Source organism: Agelaius phoeniceus, chromosome 1 (assembly GCF_051311805.1).
Source record: "Agelaius phoeniceus isolate bAgePho1 chromosome 1, bAgePho1.hap1, whole genome shotgun sequence".
NCBI classification, from domain to species: Eukaryota; Metazoa; Chordata; class Aves; order Passeriformes; family Icteridae; genus Agelaius; species Agelaius phoeniceus.
Genome location: NC_135265.1, coordinates 6,756,327 through 6,783,616, shown reverse-complemented (window position 1 = coordinate 6,783,616; position 27,290 = coordinate 6,756,327). Strand labels below are relative to the sequence as shown.

The 27,290-nt window shown below is 42.7% G+C and overlaps 1 protein-coding gene across 3 annotated transcripts in view; it reads left to right on the top strand.

Annotated features, from left to right (window-relative positions):
* PRKAG2 (protein kinase AMP-activated non-catalytic subunit gamma 2) overlaps positions 1 to 27,290 on the top strand; it is a 216,945-nt gene that overhangs the window by 47,131 nt on the left and 142,524 nt on the right. The window contains exons 1-3 of one of the 3 annotated variants that reach the window (XM_077189179.1): positions 4,298 to 4,479; positions 4,588 to 4,644; positions 19,218 to 19,289. In XM_077189179.1, the coding sequence (XP_077045294.1) occupies positions 19,236 to 19,289 (54 nt within the window). In that variant the 5' untranslated portion in view covers positions 4,298 to 4,479; positions 4,588 to 4,644; positions 19,218 to 19,235. Of the gene's footprint in view, positions 1 to 4,297; positions 4,480 to 4,587; positions 4,645 to 19,217; positions 19,290 to 27,290 lie in introns of those variants that run through there. The other 2 variants (XM_054638070.2, XM_054638079.2) reach the window with 2 other exon arrangements.

Genomic DNA, 27,290 nt, shown 5'->3' with positions numbered 1-27,290 from the left:
CAACTTTGGTTGTTCCACTAAGAGCTGGTGTGTCTTATGGTGCAGTTTAGGATTTTTTTCTCCCCATTCCATCTTCCCCTCGGGCTCTGCTGGTCTCCCAGCTGCTGCTGTGGCTTTCCCTGCTCTTCAAGGACTTGCTTCTCTCATCTGAGCATTGCCCAGGTGCTTTGGCCTCTTGGCTGGAGGCTCCACATCTGTGTTGCATGTTTCTTTTGGTTGCTGCTCATGCTCAGTAGGAGTGGGGATAGGGCAACCGTGAATATGATGGCTGTGTTGGCTGTAAAAAATATGAAAAATCTTTCTTAATTAAACAGTGGACAAAAGCCCTGCCCTGCCATGCAGAGCTCTGGCTCACCATGCACTTCAATAATTGCTGTATCTGCTGTGTTCTGAAATGGTGTCTTCACAGACAGAAGCTCCATTGATTTCAAGGCACTGTTTGCCTCATAAGAAAAAGGAAACTATAATGGAAGCTGGCCCCATGAACTCATCTAATTTATGTAGTACTTACAAACCCACCGTATCTTTGTGGAAAATTATGGAATATAAATAACAACAACCAATAGCCAGACATTTTCTGTCTCCTCTGGGAAATTGTGGAAGGTTGCTGTACTGCCAGATAGAAATTTATGATACTTTAGGCTTTTACTTGGACTAAAAGGATGAAATTGAGTTGGTGTTTTGGAACAGTTCAAGGAAATTGTGCAGGAATTATGTGCAGTCAAATCTGAAGCTGATTGAGGGGTCTGGCTCTGAATTTTTAAAAACCAAACTCTTCAAATGGAAAAATAAACCAGTACAACAATGCCTGTTTCAGCTGGGCAGTGAATTCTGTAGCTTTATTCTGGTGAAAATGTGACAGTCATAAATCTGCTTTGCTCAGAGTTTGGTCTTTGGGCCATAGGTGAGTGTGTAATTCACAGTCCAAGGCACAAGCAGGTTTTGGTGATTTGTTTTCCCTCCAGAGCTACTGCCTGATAAAGTGTGAGAACCCTACAGTTAGTCCAAATATGTGAGTGATCTAGAAGTGCTCTAAAAGGAACTTTTTTTTAAGACATGCAGTTATAAAATGAATAATGACTGCTGAGCTTGAGATGCAAGGACTTAAGAATTGGGGGGAAAAAATTGAAGATATCTGAAAAATCTATTGTCATGGAAAGTTGATTATATAAAGCATTTTCTGGAACCTCCTGAATTGTCCTTGATATGTAAGGAAGCAAGGAAATGGCTGGAGTTTTGGATCCCTGTTCAGAGAGACTCCTAGAACTTGTCAGCAAAGTGTGGTTGAAAACATCATCAAATAACTTGATTTGTGTGATTTCCCATTTTGCACCATCTTGTGCTAGATGGTGTGCTGTAACTCACTGCTGCTTTTAGTCACTGAGCCTCAGCATCTCTGATAGAGCACAAGCACTTGAAACCCAATGTGAAACAAGGTATTTATTCAGAAATTGGTTGGTTTCTCTCAGATCTTCACCACTTGCTTATGCAGCCACATATGAGCCCAGGTATTCAGTATAGGAATATTTAATAAAGAATATATAAATATTTACATAAATGTGATTTGGAAAACTCAGGCCTGTAGATTCAAGAATCACTTGGGCTTCTTTGGCAGGAGACATCAACATAAATACAAGTAGTTATTAAATAATGGTAAGAAATTATAGCAATAAAATCTCTCTGCCTATTTTTCACCCCAGAAGGGTGAAAGAAAATGGCAAATTATTCAATGTTTTTAATGGTTGTCAGAAACTGGACAGAATCCAAAAACCAGTTCAGCAAATATTTATGAAATGGTATCTAAACCATTAACTGTTCTGCCTATCTGAGATGTAGTTGTGCAATCTGTTTCACACTCCTTATCCAAAGGTGGGGGAGGAAAAGGCATGTTTTTGAGGTGGAATTTGTGCCAATCAGACTTTGAGACCAGAAACCATTTTAAGATTTTTTTTTTAAAACACTTTAATAGGTCTGTATGATTCTTGGCATTGGGTACATCGAACTGAGAATGATTTAAAGGGGATGATTTAGGGATGTGGGACATTTCCCTGGCTGTTAATGCCCCTTTTTGTTTGATCTGATTGCTAATCTGAATAATCCTTAGAAGTTACCTATACAGAGAAGCATTTGATCTGAACTGTGCTTTGCAGGAGAACCCTTTTTATTCCACTATGAATCCAATCTTCCCTTTTACCCTCTCTAGGTCAGCCACAGATTCCTTCCTTTCTCCTACAGCTCAAGGAGGAAAGACAAAATGTGTTTTGCTTGCTCCAGCTGGTTGACTGGTTTCTCTTGTACCCCTTAAACAGCATTTAAGAGGAAGCTTGTTTATTTTCCTAAACTACTTGTACATTCTGCATGCATAAAATATTAATTTAGCAGGGGACGAATCTTCTAAACACCAAATATTTGTGCATGTTTCTGCTAAAAAGTGCTGCCAGTGATCTTGTCTTGAGAGGATTCAAGTAATAGCTGCCATTTGTGAGTGAACACTATGTACCATTTTCAGCTTTTTTGCTCCCAAGGGGGTTGTGTTATCAGAGGCACTTAGCACACTGAAGGAGGAGAGAGCAGTGGATGGTTCCCAGGGTGTGCTGTCTGCCTGGCACATGAGGGGTGTCACCTGGACCTCATCCTTTTGGTGCTGAAGTACTGCCCAGCCTCAGTGGGGTTTGTTATTTGATGTAGCAGAATTAAGGTTGGTGTTGGCTGCATCCTCTTGCAAAAGGGTGCAGCATCATCTGGTGAATGGGGTGAATAGACTGAGAGTGATGTGTAAGCCAAGTCCACTCCACTGATCAGGTGGTTTAGTGACCTGGAGTCATTAATTAAAGCAAACCCTCCCTTTTAGGGGGTTTTTCAACAGATCATCACAAATGGTATTTTGAGATGACCAAGAAAGGACTAGCAATGCTCCGTGGCTCAAGATCTGGCCACTTGTTTCTCCAGAGAGGTGTCAGCTCATTGCATGGTGTTTTGATGCCTCTGTTCAAGTATTGGAAGCTGCAGGGATTACCTTTCTGCCTTTTGCTTTCTTTGGCTTTCTTCTAGTAGAGGTGTCCTCATCTGAGCCAGCCTTTGACAGCCTCTTGGCCAAGGATGTGTCCCCATGGTCTGGGGAACAATTTCATTGCCAGTGAAGGACACTGTGAGACTGGTTGGTGGAGTAATCAATGCTGAATGGGGTTATAAAAGAGGGATTTAGCTTGATGAAGAAGAAAATTGAAATCCCCACCATCCCTCAGCTCCTACTGGGAGAGTTTGCATTGCTCTGCTAAGCACTTGCTCATGTGGTGCCCTTTCAAAATAGCTGTTATCTTTTTTTGGATGGTGATACTTTTGATGGTTATACATTGTACTCAGGCACTTTATTTTCCCAGTGAGGTCTTTATAATAAATTAAAAAGTTAGCCAAGTCATCCCCTGTTCATGCTGCAGATGGGAAAACAAGCACAGAGAAATAAAGTGACTTTTGTGCAGCTACAAAGTGGGGCTGTGGTGAGGTGGGGAATAGGGCTGATATGGAGCAGCAGAGACTCCAGCCTTGAAAATGCATTTGCTGCTCTGTGCTGCCTTCCCCAAGGTATTCGACACTGATGCAGACGCAGCCTCAGTCATCTGAAACTTCTGCTATTGAAAACGGGATCTTTTTTTTCCTCCCTTCAGATCTCATTAAAACCGCCTGCGGTTATTTGAACCCTCCGACTTCCCCCGTGCCCCCTGAGCATCCTGCACCCAAAACGCCGCTAAATGACCCTCCCGCCCTGGCCGAGCCCACGGCCGGTTCTGCAGGAGGGGGAACCGAACCTGGCCGTGATGCCCGGGCTGTGACCGAGCCCACGGCCGGTTCTGCAGGAGGGGAACCAAACCTGGCCGTGATGCCCGAGCCCATGGCCGGTTCTGCAGGCGGGGACCCGAACCTGGCCGTGATGCCCGGGCTCTGACCGAGCCCATGGCCGGTTCTGCAGGCGGGGACCCGAACCTGGCCGTGATGCCCGGGCTCTGACCGAGCCCACGGCCGGTTCTGCAGGCGGGGGAGCGAACCTGGCCGTGATGCCCGGGCTCTGACCGAGCCCATGGCCGGTTCTGCAGGCGGGGAGCCGAACCTGGCCGTGATGCCCGAGCCCATGGCCGGTTCTGCAGGCGGGAAGCCGAACCTGGCCGTGATGCCCGAGCCCATGGCCGGTTCTGCAGGCGGGGAGCCGAACCTGGCCGTGATGCTCGGGGCGATGCTGGCAGGGAGCCCGCAGGGGCAGAGCCCGCCCGCCCTCCCTGCGCTGCGGTGGCTCCGCCGGCGCTGCCATCCCCGCGCTTGCCGCGATGGGAGGCACCAACACACCCAGCCCTGAGCCCCATCTGTTGCAGCATCGGCTCCAGTAGCAGAGCCCGAGATGTTTAAATGCGCTTGCCTTTAGGGAAAAGCTTTCAATGCAGTTCTTCGATGGACGTTTCCAGCCAGACTGCAGGATTTTTCAGAGCTGTAAGTCAGAGCCGGGGTTCGGTTGTCCCTGGGTTTCTCTGGATTTGATTGTTTTTATTATTAAATTAATTTATCTTAGCAGGGGAAATGGGTTTTGCATTCATTTAGGTGGATGCCCGAGTGCACTGCAGGAGTCTGTAGAGAGGCAGGAATTCTTCAGGCTCTGTAAGAAATGCATGGTTCTTGGGTATTTTGGGTTTTTTGTCGTGTTTTGTCTCTCGTATGCATGACCGGCACGGGGCTGTTGTCCTGTTTTTAGAGCATTTAATTACAATAGATACTCCAAGGCTGAACAAAATGTTCTTTTATCTAGTTAAAGAATGGAGCTTGGGTTTGGGGTTGGTTCGTTAGTGTTTTGTTTTTTTCCCCTTGCATAACTTTTCCTTAATGTTTTGGAAAGAGACATTATCATTTGGGGGGCATTCATTTATTTTCAGCCTAAAACCATCTGGTCTCTGCATCCTGCAATGCTTGGTTTCTCCTACTGCTCATCTCAGAGCCTCCCGAACTGCTGAGCAACTAATTTGCCATGGCTAGTCACTGCAACCCAAATCACAGGTTTGCAGGAAGTGCTGTTTTGCTTAATGATTTTAATTTGATATTTGATGAGGTTTGTTAGGATAAAGAGCTTTATTATTGGCTTCATGCGTTCCCCCTTGCATTTTTCCCTTTCTACAAGAATTAGTGCTGAACACACGCAATTTGCACTGCAATTAATGGATCCGTGAGATAATGAACGGCCAAAACGGATGAGGCAGCTCCATCCTGGGATCAGAGCCTGAAGGGCTTCAGGATCTTCTGTTAGTGGGGTGATGATGAACAGCAAATGAAATTTAATCCAGTATAAGATGCAGGGTATTTTGCAGCATCTTGTGTGTTTTGCTTGTTGTTCTGTGTTACGGGCCACGGGAGAAATGAGAGTGTCAGCCTTTGGGGAAGGCATTTCCCCCTCAGCTGTGTCCCCTGCGTGGTGAGCGCAGGAGAGGCTGGAGAGCAGAGGCGATGCTGACTTTGAGCAGCCCTGGGAGGTGTGAGCAGACTGGAGTTGCTGCCGCTGGGAGCCTGGGGGGCAGGATTATCTGATGGAGGAGGGAATGATGGGCAGCAGCATGAAAGGGATCCTGCTGACAAGGGGCCAGCCCTCAATTCAAAGGGAGGCAGTGGGAAACCCAGCAAAGAAGACTTGGTTGTACTTCAATTTAGTACATTTTTATTACTAGGAGTGGAATACAAATGTTTTGGTTTTTTTTTAAATGCCCCAGTTTGAAATAAACAAAAAAGCTCAGCCACCCCCCAAAAATCCACCCCATCAATCTGAATGTACAAGGATGTCTGACATTCATCAAGAAGAAATTAGGAGAATTAAATGCAATATTGTTGCAAATCTTTAAAGGCAAAACACAGAGCTGATGGAAATCACCTGTAACCAGAGTTTGCTTCAGGCAGCCAAGAGCCATCGGGTTTCCATCAGGAGGAGAAAATCCTCCTGTCATTTCAGCCTCTTTGGCCACCCAAGCAGGGGCAGTGAGAAGCTGATTTGAAGACAGTAAATATTTAATCATCCTAAATTTAAAATAAATGACAGTTAAAAAATTGTAAGAGCTTGTTACCATGTCTGTATGCACATATGAATATATATGTTTCCCATATCCATTGCCCTACATGACACTATGATTCATATGTGTGTAAAAACAGTGATGCCCTGTGAGTTGAACTCTGTCACATCTACATCTGGGAGGAAATAGTCACCAGGGTAGTTTGCTTCTGCTTCTCAGTGTAGGTGCCAGTGCCCTTGCTTTTAGAACTGATGTATATTTTGATAAAGTTATTAAAATTTACCTTTCTGTGCTGATGTAACAGACACTCTCCTCATAGGTATTTGATGACTTCTAGTGCCTGACTGTGGTTCAAAGTCCAATTTCTATTTCTAATAGACCTCAAAGTAAGTGTTAATAAAACTTGGATGTAAATATATATACTAATAGTTATACAGCTGTTCAGTACATATAGATAGAAATTAAAGTTCGTGATGGAACATTATGTTCCTGATGGGAAAAAAATACCCAATATTTTTTAGGGCCGTATTACTGGTGTGAACCTAATTTTTGGTAGTAATGAAAAAACAAAATTGTTATTCTGAATCAAAATTTCCTGCTTATGGATTTAATTTATCTTGAGGAAAAAAAAAAAAGCTTTGCTGTGTTTTGCTTTGTTTTGTTTCCTTCTTGGGTGCTCATTAATTTCATGGGAGGTTTTCAGTGATGCTCCTTGGCAGGGTGGGTGTCCCTGCCAGGATGAGCTGCAGGCAGGGGCTCTCCCTGAGCCTTGATTTTTGGTAATTCCAGTGTGAGCTTTGTTTTTGTGTGACAAATGGGGTTGGACTGTCTGCCACATGGCTTGGAGCAACAGCCAGTTCTGAAACGGCCTCTCCCATGCCAGGCTCATACTCTGCCCATCTGTCACCATGTCCAGGGTGTCCTGCTAAGCTGGAAATGTTTCCCACACTCTCCAAGCAGGATCAAATTCTTCTTGACACATTTTGATGCACAAACTGTCAGCCAAATCAAATGCAGATTTGCCTGTTTCAGCTCACCAGTGCCTGCTGGGTTTCAAAGCCATTGCAGAGGGCAAAAATTACTTTTGGTGTATGTGGATAATGAGCTTAAGTTTTCAGTTGGGCTTCTCTGAATGTGTGTTTGCTTGTCCTTTCTCCACAGCGTGTTCAGGTTGGTCCATTGTAATTGTGGTGCTTAAATGGACTCATAAAGAATAATATAAAGAATAATAAAATCAGAAGACTCCTTCTAAAGGAGTCAGAATTTGATATGGCTTGTTTGTAAGGTTTTCTTCCCTATACTGGATCTAAACTAGGAACTATTTCTGAAAAAAAAAAATTAAAAAATTGATGAAGTCATAGTCCTTGAAAGAAGCCTTGAAAGAAGAAGTTTACCTGGGGAAATATCTTCCTCAGAATTTTAGTACAGCATGTACAATAATTAGAAAAAAACCCCTGGGTATGTGTCATTTCTTCCCTTCCCTTTCTATATGAGGATTATTTCCAAACTGGACCCACTGCAAAGATTTATTTTCAGTAGTGGTTATTTCTAGTGTGAGTGAGTAATCTCTTTGTTGTGTTCTTCTGTTTGTCTCATTGTTCACAAGATTTTCCAGATGGGCAACTATTTTATCCATATTTCTTCCAGAGAGATGGCCACTGGTGTCTTCTAACACCTTCTTCCAAGCAGAACTGTGATGCTCTTTGAAGCACATCCCTTGAGACAGACTTTAACAAGTGACCAGTGCTTGGTGTGTGTGAGCCTGGAAATGTGAGATTTATATCCCTTGGACATTGCCAGTTCTCTTAACAAACATGCTTTTCCTCAGAAGATGTATATCTGGCCTGTTTTCTTAAAATTTAAATACTGGGATTTTTCACTTGGACAGGGAGGTTCCTTCATGTCACTCCACTGGGCACTCAGAGAGTTAACCCTGCTTTCTACACAGCACTCAGGGCTGTGCAAAGGAAATCCCATCTGAGTGACACTTGGAAGCGTCCCCAGATATCCATCCCAGCACAGGGATGCCCGGAGTGTGTCTCACCAGCCAGCACAGCTGGGATTGAAACTGGCCTGAAATGGTCCTGGCTGGGTCCTGCAGCCCAAACACGGAGCTGGGAGGGTTTGAAATGGGGCTGAAATGGTCCTGGAGCCCGAACACGGAGCTGGGAGGGGATGGAAACCGGGCTGAAATGATCCTGCAGCCCAAACACGGAGCTGGGAGGGGATTGAAACTGGCCTGAAATGGTCCTGGCTGGGTCCTGCAGCCCGAACACGGAGCTGGGAGGGGATTGAAATGGGGCTGAAATGATCCTGCAGCCCGCACACGGAGCTGGGAGGGGATTGAAATGGGGCTGAAATGATCCTGCAGCCCAAACACAGAGCTGGGAGGAGATGGAAACCGGGCTGAAATGGTCCTGCAGCCCAAATACGGAGCTGGGAGGGGATTGAAATGGGGCTGAAATGATCCTGGAGCCCAAAGACAGAGCTGGGAGGGGTTTGAAATGGGGCTGAAATGGTCCTGCAGCCCGAACACGGAGCTGGGAGGGGATTGAAACTGGCCTGAAATGGTCCCGGCTGGGTCCTGCAGCCCAAAGACAGAGCTGGGAGGGGATTGAATTGGGGCTGAAATGATCCCGCAGCCCGAACAGGGAGCTGGGAGGGGATGGAAACCGGGCTGAAATGGTCCCGGCTGGGTCCCGCAGCCCGCACACGGAGCTGGGAGGGGATTGAACCGGGCTGAAATGGTCCTGGCTGGGTCCCGCAGCCCGCACACGGAGCTGCAGGGATCTCGCTGCGCTGCCGAGGCCCGGCCCAGCCTCCGGCGGGAATGGCAGCCCGGCGTTGTCATGGCTACGCTGGCACCGCTGGAGCTGGGGAAGGAGCCGGAGTGAGCCGCGCTCCGGGTGCCGTGCACACCGTAGTGAGAGGCAGCCCCTTCTCTGGACAGCTTTCTAGAGGGGGAAAATTAAAAAAAAAACCACCCTTCTTTATTCCCAGTTTATCGACAGTAAAGATGGAGAGGTGAGATGCAGGGTTCTTTTTTTCTTTTTTTCTTTTTTCTTTTCTTTTTTTTTTTTTAATTCTGGGCAGTGGGAATAGTACAGAACAGAACTTTTCTCCTAATAATAATAGTGCTTTTCATTTCAGAGCTACCACACGAGATGGTCATGCTTGTCAGGCTGCTTTTGAAAGCGAGCTTCTGTCAAAGGCACTGTTTGCTTTGTACATTGGCCTAATCATACATTTAAAAGTGCACAAAATTTAGGGTCTATTCAGAGTTAAATCTGTTTGCAAAAAATTTTAACAGAAGTAGGAAATTAGAAATGTGCAGTCTCCATATGTTGCAAAGATAACAAAAGCCTGGAAAAGAAGAGGCCATTTATCTTCTTGACTGTTTATTTGCCAAAGCAGGTTCATTTAGTTCATATAAAAGTGAAACTGTTATTCTTAGTTGGATTACAAATGAAAAGGAATTGATTACACCACAAAGAAATGGTTACATTATAATGACTTCACTGAATATGTGAAATTCAATGATATAGAAACTCCAAAGTTTTGAGCAAGTTGCCCAGCCTCTGCCATGCCAGGGAAATGGGAGCATGTTGCCTGTTGGAGATGCTGGATTTCCCCTTCCCTCTAGGCTGGACAGAAAGTGTGGGGGACATGAGCAGTGACAGATATCAGAATGCCTTCCCAGAGCTAATCCAGAAAGCAAGAGCAGGCAGTGAAATCTCATCTCTGAAATGCTCTCATGAAGCTGTTCTGGACTGGATCTGTAGCTTGTAAAACCCTTTGGATTCCCACAGCACAAATGATGGATTGTAATTTATTAGCATTGGATGTCACTGCTGACTGAAAATCTAGGAATGGCACAAAATCTCACTGTGTCTTAGCTCAAAGTCAGGGGTGGGACACAAAGGGCATGCAGGCTGTGTTTGGGCAGAATACTGTACCAGGAGTGTGATAAAGTCTTCTGGGTTGTCTCAGACAATCTGAGCTTTCTTCTGCCCTTAAGGGCATTTTATGTTGCAGCTTCAGCAAAATACACCTTTAAATAAAGAGTTCAGAGTGTGATGAATGAAGACATCCATTCTTTTGGGAAAAGAAAAAAAACTAGTTTAGCTTATGAAATAAAGCATATTAAATGTGTTGGTCTCTTTTTACATGTGGGGCTAAAGGTATAAGAAAAAGCTGTAGCAAAGTGACTGTAAACTTCATAGAGGTGAAATTGCTCTCTGCAGCTGCAGAGTGATGTTGGAAAATGTGCCAGGAAAGCACCAAGAGGGGAATCTTTCCTCATCATGGACACCATGTGCTGTTCCCCTTGACCTCCTATTCTGTCTTCAGCACATGAAGCACAGAATCATCTTGTTCTTCCTTTCCTTCCCTAATTTCCTCTTTGCTTCTGCATTTTTTCCCTTTTTTTTTTTTTCTTTAGTTAAGGGGCTACTAGATCAGAGCAGGTCCCTTTCTTCTAATTGTCAAGATTATTCACGGTTAATGCCTGACAAGAATGGAAAGAGGAGGCAACAGGCAGCTGTCTTCCTAAATGCAGTGAACTGGAAAAAATAGTTGCAGTTCAAGTGTTTATGGCAGAGATCTTTTGCCTGGTGTGAATGTCACCTTTTTTAGTCATATATAGGCAAGGGAGAACCCTGCAAGTCCTTTTGGGATAAGGCCATCAGTTGGGGATTTTCAGTTCTGATTCTGTTTTGTTTTATTCTTCCTTGAGGACATGGTTTTGGAAGAGATTTGGCCAATAAAAAGTGGGGGAAAACATAAAAAAACAAAACACAGTGACTCAAAGTAGCTGAAGTGTGAAGATGACTTAGTAAGCCTCAGTGTGATCCTTGTGTTGAATCCCCTGCAGATTGTTTGCTCCTGTGCTGCAGCAGCTCAAGTGTTTTCATTACATTATGGCAAAATCTTCTATTGTTTCCTGCAGTTCTGCTATTTCACTGTGGCTGAAGTTGTGTTTTGTAGCAAATGCTGGCTTTTCTCTGCAAATGCATTGGGATCCAGTGTCTCATTTATGTAAGACAAACTCATAAGTATTGGAAAGCACTTTTATTGGCACTGAGTGTGAGCCATCTGAAGGGTAACATTTCCAGTCTCCTGCAGTCCTTCCTTAGAGTCATGTCTCTTGGTTTCTTAATTCCCTCATCACTTACCTAATCACATTTTCCAGGACTGAGGTGTGTTATCTTCTGCTTTTACCTTGTGTTTCTAAACTTTGGGTGCTTCTTAAACGAAACGTCTCGCCGGAGAAAGGTTGTCTTTGACCGAGCACCCAGGAATAGCACTTAATAATGGGTTTGTGTGTGCATCATGGTGGTGTCACAGAGACTATTGGGAATTTTGGTTTCCTCCCTGGCAGGCTTCCTCTGCTGTTCTCTCACTTTCTCTCTCTGTCCCTCCTTTTTTTTCAAGTGACATTTCATTATTTGCACGTTTGCTAGGTTGTCCATCTGCTGTTGTAATAAACACTCTGCCAGTCACTGCTGTGTGGTTCGTGGTGTGAAGGAGCTGACAAACCAGGCTGTGGCATTTTCTGGGTCCCCCATTGAAGGGAGGAGTGATGGATCTGACTCCATGTTCTCAGAAAGCTAATTTATTATTTTATGATACTATATTATATTAAAGAATGCTATACTAAACTCAAGAATAGAGAAAGGATACTTACAGAATGCTAAAAAGATAATAATGCAAACTCCTGACTCTTTCCAGAGTCCCAACACAGCCTGACCATGATTGGTCATTAAGTCAAAACAATTCACACAAAACAATGAAACAATCACCTGTGGGTAAACAATCTCCAAACACATTCCAAAACAGCAAAACACAGGAGAAGCAAATCAGATAATTATTGTTTTCATTTTTCTCTGAGGCTCCTCAGCTTCCCAGGAGCAAAGAGATTTTTCAGAAAATATGATGGTGACACCAGGCTATTGTGTGCTTGGGGGTCCAGGCTTTGTCACTTGATGAGGTGGGGAGCAGCACCCTCCACCACAGCATTTCCACGCAGCCCTGAGCTCTCTGCACCTGATAAACATGATGGGGCTGGAGGCAGGAGGGATTCCATCCCACCCCAGGCTGTCTGTGCCCAGCTCATCTGCAAAGACTGAATCACTGATGTGGTACAGTGGGGTTTTCTGGCAGCAGAGCACAAGGCTTGAAAGAAACCTTCTTTTTTTTTTTTTTTTTTTTTTCTGTAAACAGCATAGGAATGTGTTCTAGTGATTTAAGTCTGAGATTGAGAACAACACAAAAAACAATCCATGCTGTCTTGTAAGTTTTTTTGATGGATCTTGTCTACAGCCCTGGAAACAACAACAACAAAAAAAAGAAGTGAATTTGCTGTAGACTGCTGGAGATTAATTCCTGTCAGGATCAGTTAAGAATTTCAGAAATTAAGAAGGGTATTCTGCATGCTGCCAGTATCTCATGATCAGGATCACTCAGGAAGAAGAGCTTGGAAGACAGCTATTTAGCTGTTTTCAGGGAAATTTTAAGGACTTATTGGTTTCATGGCTTTTTAATCCCTTCCCTTTAAAATTCATACTTTTAGCAGCTTTTTCTGCCCAAGTGGTGGCAGTCCAAGCTGGAGGACCTGTGGTGAGAACAGTGGCTTCAGTAGCTCCTTGAGTAGACCATGTCCACTTCTTATTGCAGCTGAAAGAAATGCCTTTGAATTGCACATAGGCTGTTTTCTTCTGCCAAGCTTTCATATATGAGGGGTTTTTTTACATAGAACATTGAATAATCACCTGATAGATGGGGATTTTCACATTCTGAGGTCTGGGTCAGATTTCAGTCAGCCATTACTCCCTAACCTTTTAGACAGTGCCTCTTTGGGACTGAATATTTTCCCTTTGTTCCAGGCATGTCATTTAGGGGGACTTACCTTCTGTTATTTCAAGTCTGATGCTGTATCCACCTTGAAGTGCACATAGCTGGTCCTGCACAGTCACCCAATAATCCCTGGACTGTGCTGCCTCTGGAATCTTCATACTGTGGACAAAATCATAGAATCGTTAAGGTGGAAAAGGCCTCTAAGATCAAAGAGTTCACTGCAAACCTGCCATCTCCACCATTTCTTCTTGTCCTCTTGCTTGTTTTGGGAGCAGAGACCAACTCCCTCCTGGCTATAACCTCCTTTCAGGGAGTTGTGGAGGGTGATAAGGTCTCCTCTGAGCCTCTTTTTCTCCAGGCTAAACTTCCCCAACTCCCTCAGCTACTCCTTATAGGACTTGTATTCCAGACCCTTCACCATCCCCTTGCCCTTTTCTGGACACTCCTCAGCCCCTCAATATCTGTCTTGTAGTGAGGGGCTCAGAACTGAGCACAGGATTCAAGGTACAGGCCTCACCAATTAAGTCTATATCTTATTTCTGCCCTCTCAAACTTTCCAGACCTACATATTTTTGTTTTGGTTGGGTTTTTTTTTTGTTTTTGTTTTTTGTTTTTTGTTTTTTGTTTTTTGTTTTTTAATACAAATAGTCTTAAAAGTAATAGCAAACAGATAAATTGTACTAGCCTTGTGCAGTACAAAGCTGTCTTGCACAAATCCAACCAGCTTTGTACATCTGTTCCTGCCCACTCCCATTGAGTCATACTGAGACTTAGTCACCAGCATCCTCAGTCTCACAGTACAACTTATATATTTCTCTCCAAAACACATGCCACAGTCTAGATGGCATGGGGGAGTGAGAAAAGCACAGCAATGAGCAACCTACTCCTAAAGGAATAAAGGAATGTAGCAAGTCTTATTATACTTTACTATAGCTGGAACATCAAAACAACAATAACAAAAGGACAGAAATGCCTGGGTATGTCAGTTTTGAATCTTTCCTTGTGCAATAATGGGCTGATTTGTTATAAATCCCCAAAGGCTTCTAGATAGGATTGTTCTCAGAAAAAGAGAATTTTCTATTCAAGCAGAGCTACCAAGCTATGCCCTCTATTCCACAGAGATCAGACTGTGGATTCTGCTCACAGGCTATTAGCATATGCAGCATATTTGCTGTTCAGAGTTTTACATAGGCTTGTAATAGGTACAAATTCAAGGTTGATCTAAAAAAATCTGCTGGTGTGCAGAATGCAATGAAAGAAACTGTTCACAGCTGATGTTAATAAAAATCCTGACCTTCTTTGTCCTTGCTAGGATACTTGAAGCGCTTGTAGCTCAGTAATAACAGCAGAGGAGGAGATTTTGTTAAGGTGTGATGCTGAGGAGTGCAGCTTTTATCAATCTTTTGTGAGATCAGAGCTCTTGTCAACACACAGCTTAATTCCACTCTATGTTGTTTTCTTTGTTTATTTTATTAAAGGAGCTGTCTCCCCATATTGAAAACTGCCTTAGTAAAGTGTCACCTTCTGCTTGAGTTATGTTGTAAAAAGAAACTGTAATGTCTGGCAGGCATTTCACATCCTTAAATTTGGTGCAATCCTAGCACATATATAGAACTCAGTGAGGCAGAAAAATAATGCCTCAGAGGTGACACCATCCCTAGTCAGGACTGTGTGATGCTACCTACACCAGGACTCTGAATTTGTTAATAGCTGAGGCACCCAGACTTTCAGCAGAGCCTGGTTATGGGGCTGCCATGAAGCTCTTCTGACCTGTGTCACCTCTGAAATGTGGCCAAGGAGTTGACCCCGTTCCTGGGGACCCACCACTGTGGGCACAGATTTTACACCCCTTTGTTGCTCACAGTCATCCCTCGTATTTGAATAGACAGTTGCAAAAGATGCCAGCAGGGAGCTGTTTGTGAAATACACTTTTGATACCCAGCCCTGAAATTTTGGACCACTGTCGAGTGGGGCCATAAAAAGGTCCTACTTCCACCCAAAATACAGTGGAAATTGGTCTCTGGCCTGTCAGCCCCAGCCCTTGCTGGCTCTTTGGCTTCAGCCCTTGCAGAGAAGCTTTATCAGCCTGGCTGCCAAAGTAGCCTTGGAACTAAACAATAATACAACAAGAATCCTGTTTATTCTGTTCTGTTTACTGGATTCAAGGCTTTAGTGGTGTGTTATTTAAGTATGCAGCCTCTGCAGCAGAATTGCTGGAAGCTTAATTCTCACACCAAGGTCTCCAACTGCAGCAACCTCCAGACCAGTGTGTCTGGGCAAGCCTTCCTGGCAGGAATTCTCCCCAGTAAGGAAAGAAACACTGAAACTGGCTGGAAAAGGTGAAAAATGGTTTGGCTAACCAGATCTTGCTCCTATGTATGGCAGCCAATATATTTGCTTTCTGCATCCTCAAATGTAGTTTTCTATTCTCCAAACCAATTCAGGAAAAAGTTTCTTTGTTTTCCCAGGATAACAAAGAACAATTTGTTATAATTTTGTTCTTACTTCTTTTCACATAATCCCAAACATTCTGATATAAAAGATGACAGAGGAAAAGGGGCTGGAATTAAGAAGGATCATCCTCTAGATGTAGGGGTAACCCAGACCAGAATCATGCTAGAGTTAGTCTCACCTTTGGAGGAGAAATTCACATGGATTTGAAGAAGAAATAGAGAAATAGGTGGTAGAGAAAATAAGTGCAAATGCAGATAGAATAATCCTGGCTTGCACTGGAAACTCACCTGTTGAGTTTTGGGAGATTTCCCTCCCCAGGAGCAATCCCCTGATTGCTGAGAGGAGCACTGAGCCATGGCTCTGCTGTGTCATGGCTCTGCTGTCCTCCAGGAAAAGCTTTGCTGCCCCTGGGGCTGTGTTCTTCAGTGAATATAACAGGAACTGCCATGACAATCTCTGTAAATAAGAGTGGATTGAAAACAAAATAAATCTGAGGCAGCTTTGTGGCTGTAAACTGGATCTAAAGTGGTCAATAGGTCCTTCATTTCTAACAGGATGGCAGGAGTGATATCTGCCTGTCAGATGGAGCAGAGTGATGGAAGGATTGATGAAGGAGCACAAGCATGACAGGAAAGCCAATGAAACTTCCAAACCAGGTTTTTCACACTCTTAATTCCAGGTTAGCAGTACTAGGACCTGCTTTTTTCTCTGTACAGGAGTGATCACAGACTGAGGTCTCTGCAGAAGTTGTCTGTCCAAGGATACAGTGCAGGACTGATGGACACAGGGCTCGATGCCATTCTGCAGCCAGGGCTCTGCAGTCTGAAGGACTCTTCCTCCTACCAGGACATCACTGTGTGCCTTTGGTGGAGTTTTAAATGTCACTGCAGAACCATGTGGTTGTCCAGGGAGCTGTTTCCAAGTGGAGCAAAGCAGAGCTGGAGAGCAGCAAAGCTGTCTAAGAACAGCTTCAGTGTCCCTGGCAGAGCAAGCCTTCTGTGTGTATCTGCTGGCATCAGATCAGACAGTCACAACTGTGACAAGGGCAAGGGGTGCACCATTGCTCTGTCAAGAGTTCTGTGGTATTTTGCAACACTTTTGGAGCAGTTTGGTTTTTTTGTTTTTGCTTTTGAGTTGGTTGTTTTGGTTTTTTTTATTGTTTTGGTTTTTTTAAGAGTAACTGTATCATCAACTGCATCATCACATGTGTTTCTGGTTAAAGAGAAACACAAGGAAGAAATTGTTATTTATCTGTATTCTGCAGAAATATTCATGAAGGGGAAATAACCACCTAATGTTTCCTTGCTTAACCAACAGATTGGAATTGAGAGAGCAGCATTTGTAGCCTGGTATTTGATATATGTATTTTTTCCCTTCTGTGAATGGATGCTTTCATATATAGAATCCCATGAAAGACTGAAAAATTGTTAAGTAGCAGTTACAATTATAGACTTTTTCACAGGACTAATAGTACAATTATTACCCACTTTGAAATGTTCAGCAGGGCTGTATTAACAAAAAAAAAAGGTCTCACACTGCCCAGAAAGCTCCAGCTTCAGTTATTTTGGCTTACAGGTAGAGATTTGTTCTGGATGTAAAGATAGATGAAGTCACAATACCTCCATGGTATCTGAGAGTTACAAATCAGAACAGAGTCATCATCTGGCTTTCATGATACTGTTAGACTTCAGGCTTTAGCATTTATGTGGCTTTAAATTTGGAATTGTAACTGAGAACTGAAATTTAGCTCCTAGAAAAATAGTTGTATCTACCTACCCTCTCCTGGTTTTGAAGGTTTCTGCTCAAATAAGATATTTTGGTTTCACTCCTGGCAGTTCTAGGTTTCTGAACAAGTTTTTCAACCCTGATTAGTAGAAATATGTCCCCTTCAACCCAGTTTCTGCCATCCAGTCTCCAGCCTTCCTAAATGGCTGCTTTTCTTCTTGGAAGTTACACCAGGGAGTAATATAGAGCTACTAATATGTGGAGCTCAAAAGATGTTATTTTCTTGATTTATTCCATGGAAAATTACTTAGCACACATCAGATTCCAGCTTCTGCCATACTGAAGATGGGTAGAGGAAAATGTTGGTAAATCCTTTGGCTAAATTAAACACAAGGGGATATGTTTTTGTATAACTTTCATTAGGCTCTTAAATATCTTCACAGAGATTCTTCAATGAAGTCCTGCAGTACCATACAAAGTAATAATAATAATGATGATGATAATCTGTATATTGATGGTGTTTATAAATGCCATTTATGGAAAAATAATTTTTTATATGGAGTTAAGTAATTTTAATCTTAAATTTTATTTCTTTCTTTGGTTTTGAGATATTTCCTTATGTTTTATTTGCAAATAAAGATGATGTGAAAAACAGATGCCCAGGCAAGAGGGAGATGTTACATAGCTGAGCTTTGTAGATAGTTCCCACTGAAGGTGCATAGATAGGGCTGGAAGCAGACAGAATTTGTCAGGAATACATTTGTTTGGGGGCCTAATGATGGGGCCAGCTTGGCCAAGCCTGGCTGCTGCTTTTTTTTTTTTTTTTTTCCCCTTTTCAACTTGGCATGAATTACTCCCATGTGTTTCAGTTCCAGTAATTCAATATTTTGTTCCTTATTTTTGTTGCTTGTTATGTAACCAGAGTATTTTCAAACACTACTAAGAATTATGCCTGAGTTATACACAATTTTTGAGCATATTTTGACTTCAGTATGATTACACAAAGCAATGTGATTAGACCTGTGGCTGCTCTGAATTCTGAAGACAAGCAAGCCCTGAAGACTTCACGGGTGGTGCTAATTTTTAATTAAGCTCTGTTTGATCACAAATTAGGTTTACATGAAATTGCTATTTATTTATATTTTGAACTCTTTTAAATGGATGCAGATGTGGTGGTTGAGAAGCACTGAATCATTGCATGGAAAGGGTGATGCCTCTCATCTGGGAGGTTCTGTTTTGGAGAGGTGTTCCTGACATTTAGAACACAATTTAAGACCCAAGACTCAGCTCTTCAGCACACAGTGTTAGGCAATCTCATGCTTCTGGTCACAGAATTGCTCATTATGTACTTTTCTGATCAAACAGATGCTAAACTTGACACTAACATAATTTTCTTATGCATGTAGAAAGGAGCTCTAAAAACCCTGTGGCTGGAACATGAAGTATCATAAACAGAACAGACGGCAGGAGGTGGAATATAATTGCAGTTTGTTTTTGTTAGTTAAAAATGAGCATGTGTGCTTTTCTTATGCCTTTATTGTCTTCAGTCCTGCAGAATTGGCTGCTCCTCGCCCATTTGTGCAGGTGAATCCATTATTTCCTCCCTGAACACCATGTCAGTTTTCTCTGTCTTTTTTTAGAAGTTATGTATTTCTCAGAATGCTGACATACTTTCATTCAGGTTGTCTTTATTGCCATAAATATGCTTTAAGGTCATGCATCCCACTAAAGGCAAGATAGGCATTTGCTGAGCAAGTGGATGTGTTTAAACAATAATTTACTCACAATTTAAATTTATAAGGTTATTATAATTTATAAGAAACTATAATACCAATTTTTCTATGGGATTTCAGTACCTCCCCTTGTAAGTTTAAAGCAGGACTTTTGACTTTGGCTGTGCAGGTGGTTTTTGATGGTGATGTGGTGCAAGTGCTGCTGAGGGCTCCCTGTTCACTTGTGACTTAAATCTGACATTTTTTCACAGCCCAGGAGAACCAGCAGAGTCCATGGTATGGCTTGCCAGCAATTGCTGTGGGTGAAGCAGTGGGCACTATATAAATAGACCTGTGGGCTTCAGTCATGGGGTTCTCTGATGGAAAGAAGAAGGCATTAGTAAAATACATCCCTTTTTCTTCTCTGTCCTTGCAGGATCTCAGCTCATTTGCCATGCCATTCCTGGACGGTGATGTGGAGAGCACGGACAAAAATGCTCCTCGCAAGGTAGGATTCATCCCAGCTTCCCCTTCTTTGCAGTGCTTGAATCCCTTGTGGTGCACACCATTTGTTAGGCTTGAAAAAGCCTGGGGTTTGCATCTTCCCTGACATACATTAACCTGTTGAGAGTGGTGCACTAAGGCAAAGCCTTAGTGGCTTTTGCAGTGGCTTTTGCAGACTTTACCATGACAGTGCCTGAGCAGTATAACCTGTGAAGGATGCAAGCTGCTGGTGGTATTGCTGTAAATACTGCAGATGTTGTGTGTAACACAGCTGTAAATCAGTGAGGTGATCTTGCATCGCTGTATTTTCAGGAATATCTTTACCTTACAAGATCTGAGGTGTTGCTGCAGAAATATACACTGCCCAAGGAGGAATCTGTGGCTGTTAGAAGGTTTTCCTGGAATTGCCTCCTGATGGCTGCTCTCTCTCTCTGTGGGGGTTTTAACTGTTCACTGTCCTTGATCTCTCTGTCCTTGGCACTGGAAAAATGAACTGTCTCCTTTTGCTGAAGCCATAGTGATAGAGCCTTGCCATGAACAAAGTAGAGAGTTGCCTCCTCAATGTGAGATTAACTCAAGGTTATCCTTCTGGAGGCATTGATTTGTTTTTCTGATGATGTTAAATTAAGCCAATGTAGTCACAGAGTTGGCTTGCTTTAAAAAGCATCAGGGCAGCACATTTAATGCATGACTTTGGGGATGTGCCTGTACAATCTTCAGAGCAATAAAAATGGTGGGATCTGTCATCTTCAGGTCCTGGCCTCCTCATTTTCACAAAGCACTGAAGTACAAGCTGGTCTGCTAAATGGAAGCCTCCTACCAGCCACATTCTGGGCTTGGCAAAGAGGCATTCTCCTCCAACCCACAGGCACCCCCAAAAGCTGATCTTAGCTACTCCTCAGACCAGTTTCACTTGTCACAGTATTTACAAGGCTGTGGACCTCCATGACCATTAAACCTGCTACAAGCCATGTGGCTGCAGGTTTAGTTTAAAGCAGGCAACGTAGTAAATACTCCTTAGTGAAGCTGATCTGCATCTAGAACAATAATAACTTAGCTCTGTTGACAGCATGAGTTTCTATTCCTTTGCACCTCTAGCTAAGGGCAGATATTTTAAGAATTTCTGCAATTCATCAGCAATTGAATAAGTTTATAACATTGTCCTTGTTCTTTTCCGTGTTGGACCTTTTAGACTGAGGTAGGAGATGCTGATGCTGGGGAACTCCTGTAGATGCCAAGGAAGCTAAAATATACAGTGCTACCAAAAGGTGCCTGTTTGAAGGGTTTGAATAAAGGGAACAATGTGATGGTTTTGGAAGGGATAGTCATGCTGGAAGAAGGCAGGGCTTTCTGGCTAAAACTTGATTTTTCCATTTATCACCTTCTTTCCCCAAAGAAAGGTGAGAAAGATGCATGAATCTCAGTCATGAGGAAATAATGTGCCATGCCTGATGTGCAGAATTACATGAAATCATTTAATGACTTCCACTCTACTGTTCCTGAATCCTGTAATTTTCTTCCAACTGGTCTCAGGACTATATTTTTACAAAAGCACAGAATCATTGAGGTTGGAAAAGACCTCTGAGATTATTGAGTCCAACCTTAGATCACCACCTGGCCTTTGGTGAGTTCATGTCTTGGAAGAACTGGAGGGACATTTCAGCAGTTGCCTCTTTTTTTGTACAATTGCTAAATGCTGGGGCAAGTTCTGCTTATGGAAGTGCAACTGATTTTGCAATAACCACAGAGCTGGGGCTTAATATCTGAAGTTCTAACTGACCTTTTTGACTGTGTAAGACCTAGTGGTTTTTCCTACTATTATACTTGAGCTCTGTTCAACACATGCTGCAAAATGGTAAGAAGGGAGCTGGCAGTGCCCCACTTCTGATAAAAAAAAGATATAATCTTTTAAAATCTATTGCCACACAATGGATTGACATCCAATATGTAATTTTCCTCAATGAGAAGGATGGGATTTTTGCTGGTAGTGAATGATGAGTAGCATCACACTATTAATTCATTTAATTCTTACTAAAACGTTGCCAGTCCCTACTGCTGATACATAAAAAAGTCCCCAAGTTACTTTTCAAGGAGGAAGGTTTTTCTTAGTTCAAGTTTGAAACCACTTGTATGGTGTGTAACTTTTGTCTATTAAAAGTCAGTATTTCATCAGTAGTTTGGCTTTTTCCATTCACTCATCATGCTGGAGACAGGAAATTCATCAGAGATGTCTCTCTTCCTGCACTTAACTCTTCTGTCACCTGGGCTATAGATCAAGAGTAGTTCACAACCCATTTTTCAAATCTGCCATTAATTTAATTCTCTGTTCCTTTTGAAGGGCTTTTAGAAACTGAATTAACGTTTTTCACAGAAACTCTCAGCAGTTTACCATGCAAGTGTCTCTCAATCATTATCCTGTGACAACAATCCTCATTACACAGCTAGGAAATTCAAGTCTAGAATTATTTGTTCGGCTTCACATAGAAATTTTTTGGCAGCAGCGGCAAAGTGACGCACATTTCCTGAAGTTCAGCCTTAATCACTTCTCATTAATATGTCTACTATTATAAATGATGTATTCTTCTTTCCTTTATGACTAATGGCAGGAAGACGATAGGGATAGTTTTCACCCTCCTGCTTTGAAGATGGAGAATATAATACTGTGAAGGAAGGAGAAATGTTTGGCCTGGTGTGGTGGAGAAAGGTGCCTGGAACAGATACTTTTACCCTTCTTATTGCCAGAAAAAATGCTTTAACACTTGTGTGGGTGGCTTTGTCTAAAGCAACTGGTATTGCCATTCCCCATTTCTGGGGCTCTCCAGAAATGGCTTCAATCCTTCCTGCACAGAGGATCATTAAAGACAGAAATATAGACATAGGTGCCGTCTGAAAAGCAATCAGATTTACTGCATTTCCTCAGCCTGGGAAAAGACAGTGGAAGAGGGGAAGTTTAGAGACCTGGAAAATCATGAGTGATTGGGAGCAACATTCAGAAAATAATTCTGGTACAGTGTGGCAGGGCAGCAGTCAGGGATGAGTGCCCCCCTGCACCCAAATGGCTCTTTCAATTTTAGAGGTCTTCACACCTTGAATGTTTATAGATCTTTCATCTCAAATGGAGGTTAAAGGATAAGGTGTGGAAATTGCAGGAAACTGACAGCCATTACTCTTAGCTTAAAGCCCAGGGTTGTGAATGATCAAAAAGAAAAAAAATTACACAGGAAACTTTTTTATGAGAAGTCAGCTAGCAAATTATAGATGGAGGAGGGAGGAGGTGGGAGAAAAGATGTTTGAAGAATAATATTGATCCATTTCTTTATGGCAATAATGGAATTGTCACAAAAATATAGATAAAAGCCTTGAAAAGAAGTGTGCATTAAAATTCTTTTCTCTGTGTGAGGACAAAGCTGGGGAGATGTTTATCTTAGATTACAAAGGTGGCTCTATCCTATTAATAGCTTAAGTGTCTTTAAAGCACGAGCTGTTAAAGTAAGATATTTTAAAATTAAATCCAAACAACTCTGATGAAACACTCTTGAATGAAGTGGCAGAGCTTTCTCTGCCAAGTGTTGATTGTGAATAAATCATGGAGCAGAGATGAAGTTTCAAAAGACTGCAAAAAAGGCAATTACTGTGTTAATATTTATGATGTTTGCAATTAGGATAATGTACAGGTTTGTCAAACATTAGTCCTGAGCAAAACAATGAAATAGCTAATGTTGGCTAGTTAATGATGCTGTTATAATGGACTCATTTGGACTGAAATTAATTGTAAATGGCTCTTATTGAACAAATGTGGGGGTTTAAATGAACTATAAATTGGGTTGAGAAATGTCATAGCGTTGGTGTCATGTATATAGAAAAGTAGAACAAGTCATTTTTATTTAAGCAACTGGAATGAGACTGAACAAACATGGAACCTAGTAAATGAATAAAAGCCTGGCTGCTAAAATAAATTGAGACTCACCAGTGGAAAATTTTGTTTCTAGGCCAACAAAACATTCTGCTTCTGTACTATATCATACCTTATCATGGTTTGAAGGATAGGCAGACTCATTACTGCTACAATTTGTGCTTCATACAAAAATGAGAGGGGAGAGAGTGGTAAATTCTGAGCAAGAGACTCTGATGCAGAATGACATGAGTCACTTAAAACACATTTTGCAAACAAACAGCCCACCTCCATTTGGCCAGTTACACCTAGGAGCAGTTACACCCAGGAGCATCTAATGCACACTTTTTGGGAAGTCTTTCACAAAGCCTGGGTTAGATTTTGAGAATAGCTGTAGGTAATCAGCTGTTTGTGGATTCTGGATGTGACTCAGTGGTTAAAGGATTAGTTTGGGTTCAGTGAACAAATGTACAATGTACAAATGAAGGAATAGAGTAAAAATAGAGGTTTTGTTCTGACTGTTTGACACTAACTCACAGTTCTGCTATCAGCAATGCAGGGAGATGTTGGTGAACTAGAATCAGACTAGGAGTGACTCCAGCACTGAAGGATTCCAAGGGGTGTTTTGTCCTGCTACTGGTCCCAGAATTTTTTTGCTTTGTTCAGTGACTCATGGTAATGACACGAGCAACCCCTGGATAAGGGAGAGGAAGAAAAAAAAATTCAGCCCCTCCTTCCTCATTCACTGGCAAATAAATCTCCTTTGAATTTACTTTTAATTGTCCATTTTTATGAGCAGTGAAGATGGGGGGCAAGTCCTGGATAGTGCCACAGCCTTGGCATAGGGCACCTGCAGGGGATGCAGGAGCCTCAGGGCAAGCACTGCACTGTGATTGCACAGCTCCTCCCCATCCTCTGCTTTGAAATAAATGTACTTAGAGATTAGGAATCACCCCTTCATCTGCTTTGAAATAAATGTACTTAGAGATCAGGAACTGGACAGGGAGCCAGCCCTGCTCCTGCCTTTCCTAATGCCTGCTTTCTGTCTCTGAGCAGCCCTGCTCAGTGCTGGAAACCTTCCCCTGCCCATGTGTGCAGCAGGGCAGAGCTCTCAGAGCCTGCCAGAGCAGCCAGCCTCATCCCATTGTGTTTTAATCTGGGAAAGTGTCATTGTGCTTTAGTTTTGGGAAGTGACATCTGTGACCCTGTAAAGCATGGTGCCATCTCAATTGGTACAGCTCAGGCAGAAGGAAGGGGACCAGTGGTGCTGAATGTGACACTGGGAGAGCAAGTCCTTCATTACCTTTCAGTCTAATGAAGTCAGCTCTTGTGTCTCTGTGAGCTCTTTTATTCCAGCAGAATGAGAGAATCATCCAATTAACTTTATCAAAGGGCTTTTTTTTGTTGGGATTCAGTGGAAGGGCAGGAAACAAGTGCAGACATCTATCTGGTGTATTGTCTCTAATTGTGTTTACTGTCCCTGTCAAGGATGGTGGGAGGTAATTCCTTTTCTGTTCTTTGCCTTTCAAAAAATTTTTAAGTGAAGAGGCAAAATAAAGGTCAAATAACTCACTGTAGTAAAATCAAACAGGCCTCCATAGTGCTCCATAAATTTCCCCACTGTTCAGGGTTGAAGTAAAACAGAACAGAGCTCAGGAGCATTTTATAATTTTCACTTAAATTCAAAAGCATTTTGAAAGGCTGTTTAGATTGAGCCCATTTGTATTTGACAGAATTTTTTTTTTGCTTGTTTTAAGAAATGAAACTAAATTCACTGCCCCAAACTGAAGCAGAAACAGAGATTTTTCAGAGAGAGCATCCTCTGGGGAAGGCTTTGTGCTCAGTCAAGGGTCTGTTGCTGGAGCACCCTTGGCAGGAGGGCAGAGGGGATGGCTGTGGAGAGGTGCTGGGCACAGGCAGTGCCTGGATTTCCAACACAGCCTCTGCCTGGCCGTGCTCAGGGTCTTCTCAGCAGAGCTCATTGATTTTTCTGGGCAGGCAGCTTTGGCAGGACACTTCTCTACCCTGAAGTTCAGTGCTCCTTAAATTCTACATTGGGACCAGAAATTTCTTCTTAGAGAGGATTTTATCAGGCAAAAAAAGAGTGATCATATTTCCAATACAAAGCAAAGGAACAAAAAATAACAATGTTGGGAAAATTTCTGCCTGTGGCAGGGCTGAGATGGGTGGTGTGAGGATGAGGAGAGACCAGTTTGTGGTGAAATATGAATAGTTTGCTGTCTTAGCCCATTGCACTGGGGATTATCCTATGGTAGTGATTAATTGTAGTGCACTTCAATATTTCTTGTGAAATAAGATGAAGAATTGCAAGCCAGGTAAGAAAATAGATGAAGGAAAAGATTGGTGTTGAAAGGGTGAGTGCTGGATGAAGGGACAGAACTGCTGGGGTTTCCCCAGCATCACTCCTGGGTCTTTGCCGGTAAAACTGAAACAAAAAAATAAAAAAAATAAAATCACAGCAACCAAATTTATTGTAGATGCAAAGGAAATTGATTTTTTTAATCATAGGGAGGGATCTTATTCAGGAAGACCTGGGTGATCTTCCAGGTGGATATTTCTTACCAGCACAAGATACAAAGTTGTTCACTTGGTGTATGTTAACCAGAGCAACAAGCAAGGGGGGTCAGGGAATGTTCTCTTGGTCTGAAGATGAAGGGTTTGGGCACAATCCTGTTGCAGAGACAAACCCTAAGCCAGGAGAAAGGAAGAGGAGGATAGGAAGAGAGAAAGATTCCATCATCCAGGTGAAATGACAGGGGCAGTTTCACAGTCTTATTCCTTGTAGTGAAATCTTCCAGAGCTTCTGGACTTGGGGAAGAGTGCCCCACTGTCACTTCATGTTTCACTCAAAAAACGCAATGCTAACTCTGCTAGATGCCAAACACTGTAAGACATGGCTCATTTTGGGGCTTTGTTTTCAACAGTGGATAGTTCTGGACGTATTTTCAAAACATGCCTGTGGTCACTTAGTGTGTAAAACTGGGCAAAACCTCTCCCTGGTCCCCAGCTGGGGATCCTTTTGTGCTGCAAAGCATGAAAACTGATAACAACTTAGAGCATTTCAGGAGATGTTTTTCTCAGTGCTGTGTGAGATAACCAGTTTAGCCATGAACAAGTGCAGTTGGTCCCTAGAACCAGCACATCTGATGTGGAACAGGGCTCTGCTCTGTTGCTTCACCTCCCTTGGGGAGCACATTGCTCTAGGCTGAGGCTAGGGTTGCACTGGCACTGGCACCAAGCTGCTAACTTAGCCCTGTTCCAGCTCCTCTGCTCTCTGCAGGCATCAGGTCAGGGGCTGACATTTCTCTCCAGCATAACCAGTTTTCAGATTTAAGGAGTCCAGTGTTGGGCAGACAGCTCAAAGATCCCATTTAGGCTTTGCACAAAGCCAACACAAGAAATGTTTTGTTGGTGGTTGGTTGGTTAATTGGTAGTTGGTTGGTTGTTTTTGGGGGTTTTGTTTTTGGTTTTTGCTGTTGTTTTGTTGGGTTTGTGGGGGGAGTTTGGTTTTCATTTGTTTGGTTTTGGGTTGTTTTTTTTTTTTTTAATAGCTGAACAGTATTAGCACTTAAAAGAATTTTTAGATTTTTTTATTAGATGTTATTTATGCACTGATTAGTATTGTACTTGCATTTTGTGTTTGGATTCCTTATCTCCAAGAGGCAAATTGCCCATTTGGGATAAAACGAGCCAAACCTCCATGTGCATTTATGCTGGTTTTAGGTGTGTTCCATATTTCTGCCCATTCTCTCTTTACAGCTTGTCCTGGACCAACACAAAGTGATTCACAGTGTTTACTAATGTGAGAAACCAGGGTGTAATACTTTTATTTTGCTACTAAAGCTCAGCTGGGGGAATAGTTATCTTTCCAAAGCACATGTGGGAGTTTTCAGCCCACCTGCCTATCATAGCTTTAGGGAATGAGTCCAAAAAGCATTCAAAACAGGCTGATGAACGATCTAGCTGTGTAACCTGCCTCTAGCATCACTGCCAGAGTTGTCACACCAAGTCTGCATGGGCTGATGGGGTTTATTCCACAGCAAAGATTCTTCTGCATTCCCAGCTGAAGCATGAAAATGAGCATTGCCTTGT